The sequence below is a fragment of the Ailuropoda melanoleuca genome, chromosome 12 (assembly GCF_002007445.2).
Source record: "Ailuropoda melanoleuca isolate Jingjing chromosome 12, ASM200744v2, whole genome shotgun sequence".
NCBI lineage: Eukaryota > Metazoa > Chordata > Mammalia > Carnivora > Ursidae > Ailuropoda > Ailuropoda melanoleuca.
In genome coordinates, this window is record NC_048229.1 from 15,582,153 (window position 1) to 15,589,604 (window position 7,452).

The 7,452-nt window shown below is 46.2% G+C and overlaps 1 protein-coding gene across 2 annotated transcripts; it reads right to left on the reverse strand.

Moving 5' to 3' along the window:
* Nucleotides 1-860: 860 nt before the first annotated feature.
* On the reverse strand, nucleotides 861-5,113 carry RPLP0 (ribosomal protein lateral stalk subunit P0). Of its 2 annotated transcripts, XM_002929970.4 has the most exons (8): nucleotides 4,990-5,113; nucleotides 4,604-4,705; nucleotides 3,448-3,623; nucleotides 3,248-3,335; nucleotides 2,726-2,872; nucleotides 2,430-2,615; nucleotides 1,451-1,591; nucleotides 861-1,093 (listed from the first exon to the last, which is right to left on the reverse strand). In XM_002929970.4, exons 2-8 carry the CDS (start codon nucleotides 4,655-4,657, stop codon nucleotides 932-934), a joined length of 954 nt encoding a protein of 317 aa, XP_002930016.2. In that variant the 5' UTR covers nucleotides 4,658-4,705; nucleotides 4,990-5,113; the 3' UTR covers nucleotides 861-931.
* Nucleotides 5,114-7,452: the final 2,339 nt, after the last annotated feature.

Genomic DNA, 7,452 nt, shown 5'->3' on the forward strand with positions numbered 1-7,452 from the left:
GGAAATGTCCCAGACTGGAAGCTAGGCAAGGCCACAGGGTGGGAGGCTGAGGGCAGAAAAGGGCCTCATGGTCCATGGGGCATTGTCTGAATTTTCAGTGTGCAGATGGGCCAACTCTACGCTGTAGAGAAGGGGGTCTGTGCAGCTTAGCTGTTGGCCCTCTCTTAGCAACTGGCCTTCAAACTGTAGTCAGAAACCTAGTTACAACAAATACCTATCAGGATCCAGTAGATTTTTAACAACCACAAACACACACCTACCCTTGCAGCAATCACGTTTTATCTTGGTCACCACCTACTCAAAATATGAGGGACCCAGGCTCGTGGCCAGATGGCCATGGAAATAAGAATTCTGGTATAATAAAAATAAGTTAGGGGTGCTGGCTGGCAGTCGGTGGAACATGCAACTCTTAATTTCTGAGTTGTGAGTTCAAGCCCAGAGTTGGGTAGAGTTTAAAGAATTTTAAAACAAAAAACTGTTAAATCTGGGTGGTATTACGGGGACCTGGGTGGCTCAGTGGTTAACCATCTGCCTTCGGCTCAGGTCATAATGGCCCTGGAATGGAGTCCCATGGAGGGCTCCCTGCTCAGCAGGGAGTCTGCTTCTCCCCACCTGCCACTCCCCCTGCTTGTGCTCTGACAAGTAAATCTAAAAAGGAAAAAGAAAGAAAGAAAAAAAAAAAAGCCAGGTGGTACTGGATGCTGATAAAGCAGTACTTCACTTGATTACAAAGAAAAGATTGGGAAGAGAAGGGGAAAAAAAGGACACAGAAACATCAACTTCAAATAAAGCTCATGGCTCTAGTTTCTAGTATACAGTACTGTAAACCTCAAAATGCACAAAATGAGGAGTCCAGAGACTTTTAAGAGAAGTAAGCCTTTATTTCCTTGTTTCACAAATAAACTTGGCTGAATTGGTTGCTTTTTGGTGATTAGTCAAAGAGACCAAATCCCATATCCTCGTCCGACTCCTCCGACTCTTCCTTTGCTTCAACCTTGGCTGGGGCTGCGGCGGCAGCAGGTGCAGCAGTGGTGGCAGCAGCCACAGGGGCAGCGGCCACAAATGCAGATGGATCAGCCAAGAAGGCCTTGACCTGAAGCAAGGGGAAATGTTTGTGATCAAAGTGGTCATCCACAACCTCTGCTACCCACAACCCCTCAGCTCTAGTTCAATGGCCAACAACTTCTCGGCCACTGAAGCCTTCCCTAGAGATGATCACACTAGACAGCTTGGGTATGGCCTGGTAAGCTTGGGCCCAGCTCTTACCCATCAACTAACCCCTCTTTGGGTCTCCTGTCATTTCTAAAGTCAAGGACACACCTCCCCTGCCCCCTAACTTCTTAAGTATACTCTTAAAAATGTATCTGCTTTGTAAAATACAATCACTGAAGTGCAACCGCTGCTGTCTATTTATCCCGTCAGGGCCATTGTGGTCCTACTGGGTTTTTACCTTTTCAGCAAGTGGGAAGGTGTAATCAGTCTCCACAGACAAAGCCAAGACCCGCTTGTATCCATTGATGATAGAATGGGGCACTGATGCAACAGTCGGGTAACCTATCTGCAGACATACGCTGGCAACATTGCGCACACCCTAGGAAGGGGGGAAAAGTTCCGTTTCAGTTGAGCTATCTTACAGACAAGACTGTGAAGTCCAAGCAATGTTCAACAGCAGACAAGACTTCCAGACTGACTTGCTGTATCTCACACAGGACACTTACCTCACAGCAAATGCTTCTGGCAGGGCAATTCAGACCCAGTCACTTATAAACGCTTTTTGCCCTTATTCCCAATATGAGTATTTCCTATACCATAATGATGGCATTTACTTTAAAAGTCACCATTTTGTGAAAATGTAAACTAAGCTAACCACTGAGTTCTACGAGGAAAAAAAAAACGTTAAACCTAATTCCAGATGTGAATTTCACCCACAAGTGAGATTTGCAAAAAATAGTTAACAGTATATATAGCTGCAATTTTTTATTTGTCCAAGAAAGGAATTACATCTTCTATCACCTTATTCATCAATTTAAAAATATTTTAATGGCAAAAACTAAGCAAGCTAGTCTCAGGAAAAGTCAATCCTCCCCAAACAGGATACCTGGCAACATTTACCTATTACATGGTCTTTTTTCTCATTTCTCCTTTGACTCAGGACACTGCTCAAAATCTCCTGTTTTATTACAGGCCCTAGAGTAACAATGGCCCTCACTATGTGCCCAGTGCTGTTTGAAGGCTTTTTACTCAATTCATTAAATTCTTCAACCTTAAATTATTACTGCTGGTTTACAGATGAGGAAACTGAAATAAACAGATTAAATAATCGTCTCTGGTTACGTGGCTAATTTCAGCTGCGTAGTGAGGACTCGGTCTGAAGCTAGCTATGCTCTCAATCATGAATGTACCAAAGGCCTGAAATGGACAGCTTGTACCTCCAGGAAGCGAGAATGCAGAGTTTCCTCTGTGATGTCAAGCACTTCAGGGTTGTAGATGCTGCCATTGTCAAACACCTGCTGGATGATCAGCCCAAAGGAGAAGGGGGAGATGTTCAGCATGTTCAACAGTGTGGCTTCACTGGCTCCCACTTTGTCTCCGGTCTTAATCAGCTGCACATCACTCTGAAGAACAAGGTAACAGTTGGCAATCAATACCTGGACAGCCAGCAGGTCCACAGCACCAAGCCCCCATCACTTGCCCGGCTAGCACTAGACAAGCCAAGTCCACTCACCAGGATTTCAATGGTGCCTCTGGAGATTTTAGTGGTGATGCCTAAAGCCTGGAAGAAGGAGGTCTTCTCGGGCCCCAGACCAGTGTTCTGTGCCGGCACAGTGACTTCACATGGGGCTATGGCACCAGCACGGGCGGCGGCTGGCACCTGAACAAAAACAACAGTGAGAAGTCGTCTCTCCACAGAGACAAGTTGAAAATGATCAGTTTTGGTTTTATTTATTTATTTATTTTTTCAAATAGAGCTACCCTTTATTTTTTTTTTTAAAGATTTTATTTATTTATTCGACAGAGATAGAGACAGCCAGCTAGAGAGAAAACACAAGCAGGGGGAGTGGGAGAGGAAGAAGCAGGCTCATAGCGGAGGAGCCTGATGTGGGGCTCGATCCCATAACGCTGGGATCACGCCCTGAGCCGAAGGCAGACGCTTAACCGCTGTGCCACCCAGGCGCCCCTAGTTTTGGTTTTAAAAAAGCCAAAATGAATGGTACGACCTCTTTAGCCAACCTGATTCTCTCCTTACCTTATTGGCCAGCAGCATGTCCCTGATCTCAGTGAGGTCCTCCTTGGTGAACACAAAGCCCACATTCCCCCGGATATGTGGCAACAGTCTGCAAAGAAAAGTTTACAGGAGATTGTCACCTTACAGCACCATTCTTCTCCAGGAAAGGGGAGAAGGGCACTGGGAAGGGAGGACAAAGATGCCCAAGAGAATTAACTGACTTCTCCAGAGCTGGGTTGTTCTCCAGATGCCCTCGGATGGCCTTGCGCATCATGGTGTTCTTGCCCATCAGCACGACAGCCTTCCCGCGGAGGGACATGCGGATCTGCTGCATCTGCTTTGAACCCACATTGTCTGCTCCCACAATGAAGCATTTTGGATAATCATCCAAAAGTTGCTACAAAAACAAGCCAGAAACAATGTTTAGCAGGAAGAAAGAGGGAAAATATCGAAAGAAACCAAATCCCACAATCACTGGTTTCCATCTCACTCCCTTTCTCCTAGGCTTTTGAAGTGATTCAGAAATTGGGACAATTCCTCCCACTGGGAGCCACCTGAATTGTAAAATTGACAGATTTATCAAAGATTTGCACCCTGAGTATGAATGGTGAAAATCAGGTTTCTACATTCAATCCCCAATTTTTTTACTGTAACATCCATTTTTAATTTTTCCCAGTTATGAGGCATGTTTCTGATTCACTAAATGGCTGCCGACAGAAAAAACAACTATTCCAAATAAAGTTATGTCTACAGCACGAGATAAAACAAATACAACAAAATGCTACTTGCAGAATCTAGATTGTGCGTATGTGATTATTGGACAATCCCTTTAAATTCTAAAAACTTTCATGATAAATAGGGGAGAATAGACTAAGCTCCACAAAGCAGCCTAATGCCTGAAGACGACCATGGTCTGCATTTTTGTGCAGGTAAGACACCCTCCCCGCAAAGACCACCCAAGAGAACACATTCACAGGATGTTCGGTATCTGGACAAGACCTAAATATGCAACAAGTTGCCACTTTATAATGAGTCACTCAAGGCACAGGCGTTCCCAAAATGGAGACAGAAGAGCAAAACTATGATGAGCGCTATTTGGAAACCAGACAGACCAGAGTATGAATGCTGTCATCTTAGGAGCCACTTAAACTGCCTGAGCCCATTATCCACAACAGGGCCGGGTGTGTGTGTGTGTGTGTGTGTGCGCGTGCGCGCGGAGATCTCCGCAAACTGTAAAAATTAAAATGAGATTTGCCTAAAATAGTCGTTCAGTAGCTGGCGCCCAGGAAGTGCTCAACACATGACAGTTCGTGGTCCCTATTAGCGCCCAGGGCCGAAGCAGCATAATGGGCGACCGCGACCCATTCCCACACTTACGATGATCTTAAGGAAGTAGTTGGACTTCCAGGTCGCCCTGTCTTCCCTGGGCATCACGGCGGTGCGTCAGGGATTGCCACGCAGGGTTTAAAGACGATGTCACTGCGAAGAGAGAGGGAGCTCAGACAACCCCCGACACCCATCACCACGGCCCCGCCGGCCTCCAAGCCCGAGGCCTATGCAGGGCAGGCCACGCGTGAGCGCCCGCCAGCTCGGCTTGGGGCTGCCACCCTCGCCTTCGCCGCCAGTCGGGGAGCGCAAGCCATCGCTGAGGCCCCAGGCTGCACAGGGCCGGACCCGCCCCCTCCCAAGACCCCACAAAGAACCCCCCCACACCCCATCTTCCCGCCGCCGGCGCCCGGGGCGACTACAGCAACCACACGAACCTCTCACGAGGACGCCTGGAGAGAGGAGGGCCGCGCGCCGGCGCACACCTTTTATATGTGGACGAAGCGGCCAATCAGAAGACGCGGACAGTGTCCCCACCTATTGGCTGGTGCCGACGCTTGTCTGGTGACGCTTAACTGATCTAAACAGCCATTGGGTGATATTGCTGCCACTCCAGCCAACGGGAAGCTGCCTTTCAATAGAGCCGTTAAGAAGGCGCCGCTTCATGTTGGAGCGGCTGTCTCAACGCTGCTTCCCTCTGCTGGCCCGGAGCCGCTCGCGTTTAGGAGCTAGAACTTACGCGAGCTGAGCGTTCAAGTCGCAAACTAAAAAGTAGGATGTGGAGCTGAGGAATAATTGCACATGCTTTAGAAACAGCATGGTCCCTTGTCTACTCTATAGTTCGTTCTTCGCCTACCAAAACAGAGGAACCCTTTAAAACCTAAATCAGATCATTACCTGACCTGCTCAAAATTCCTCAAAGGTTTCCTATTTCTTCAGAGTAAAAGCCTAAAAACTTAAACAGCCTACAGGGCCCTACAGGATCTGCTCTGGACCTCCACCCCTATAATCTCATCTCTTTTCCTACTGACTCTCCCTTCCAGCCAGACGAGATGCTCTTTGCTGTTTTCCGAAGCATGCTCCCACTTAAGGGGTCGTACACTAGCTAGTCCCTCTTCCTGGTAGGCTCCTTGCTGATATCCACAGAATTAACTCCATCGAGTCTTGGCTCAAATATCATGTGCTCAAGGAGGCCTACCCTGATCGCCCTATTTAAAATTACCCAAAAAACCCACTACCACTGCCCTTACTCTGTTCTATTTTTTTTCCGGTAGCACTTACACCTTTTTCTTTTTCTTTTTTTCTTTTAGCACTTACATCTTCTAACACACTGTATAACTTATTATGTTGTTGGTTGTCTCTCCCTGCAAGAATGCAAGCTCCACAAAGCAGAGACTTTTGTCTTGTGCCTGGCACATAGCAGGTATATAGTAAATATTTGTTGAGCGAATGAATGCAAGGTTTGCGGTCAGAAGACCTGGATCCATACCCTTCCTCTACCACTTGCTAATTGTGTCATCTTAGGAGGTGATTTCACCTTGCTGACCCTGTTTCCCTTTCCTTAACCGTAGAATGGGTATAATGAAGTATCCACATTCTAGAGTTGCTGTGAGAATTAAATGAGGTACGTATGTGTTAAGACTTAGCCCAGTTCCTGGAATGTAGGAGGAAGTTGCTAAATTCTAGTTTCTTTTATTATGCATTCATTCAACACTTATTTGAACACTTGTGCTAGATCAATAATTTTTTTTTTCTGGTAATGACTGAGGTAGATCCCAGGGCAGAAGGGGTGTTTCTATCTTTGGCCTTTCAAGTTAGAAATTTCTGTATTTTTGTTTCAAAGCCTTCTAGTGCCTCTGATGACCAGCTGTTTAAAGAACTGTTGGAGTCAATTACTGCTAAGATCTCTTTTTAATGACAATGTATTACTGCATGCTCACCATTGTTCTAAGTACTTTATACACATTACTATTGTGAATCTTTGCAACAATTCCCTGAGGAGGTACAGTTTTAGCATTTCCGTTTATCAATGAGAAAATTCACAGAGAGAGTAAACAGCTTGCTCAAGCCCCAATTAACAATGGCTTAGGAACTGAAATCCAGGAGCAAGTTCAAAGCTCATGGGCCTCAGATGCTATACAGTCCCTTCCAACCCTGAGGCTATCTCTCTCCAGATGCACTTTTCCAAGTATATACACACTCACATGGTACCTTTCCAAGGACATCCTGGCTCTGATGATATAAATACCGTCTCTAATTGTAGTACATCAATATAATGGAATATCATGAAGCCATTAAAAAATGATGCAGATCTATATTTATTGACACGGGAAAATACAAAGTAGTTGAGTGAAAAAGCAAATTACAGTGAAATACACCATATCCATTTCTGGAAATGAAATAAATCCAACATGATCTGGGAAAATAAACCATCATCACCTTCGGATGAGGGTTGAAGATAATTTCCACTTAAGCTCACTGTGAAATGGCCAAGATTCCGACTAGAATTCAACATGCTGCTTTTGGAAAACCATTCCAGAGAACAGGGAAATTGTGAAGCATCTCAAAGGGGAACAATGCTATATCCTGGAAGTTCCTGGGGCCCAGGACTGGGTTCTGGCCCAGACAAGAAAACATGCAAATATGGACATGATCACTGGGGGGCAGTAGAGACCCATCCTCCACTCTAAGTTCGCCAGCTTCCGCTGGGAAGGTTCCACACCCAAGGTGTGGCGCCAACACGTGGGGGGGATGGTATCTGGTTAAAGCAGGAACACAGGCAGGGGCAAGCCGTGGGTTCACATCCTGCCTCTGAGCTCACTAAGAGGGCTGTGTTGTGCATGTCAGTTCTCTTCTCTGAACTCTTTTCTGGTTCTATAAGTGTGAGGCCACCCACAGGC

Coding starts and splice junctions, on each gene's coding strand:
- RPLP0 (XM_002929970.4), bottom strand. CDS start 4,657: ATGCCCAGGGAAGACAGGGCGACCTGGAAGTCCAACTACTTCCTTAAG. Junction 3,624..4,603: donor ACTACTTCCTTAAGATCATC/GTAAGTGTGGGA, acceptor TTGTTTTTGTAG/CAACTTTTGGATGATTATCC. Junction 2,873..3,247: donor ACATGCTGCTGGCCAATAAG/GTAAGGAGAGAA, acceptor GTTTTTGTTCAG/GTGCCAGCCGCCGCCCGTGC.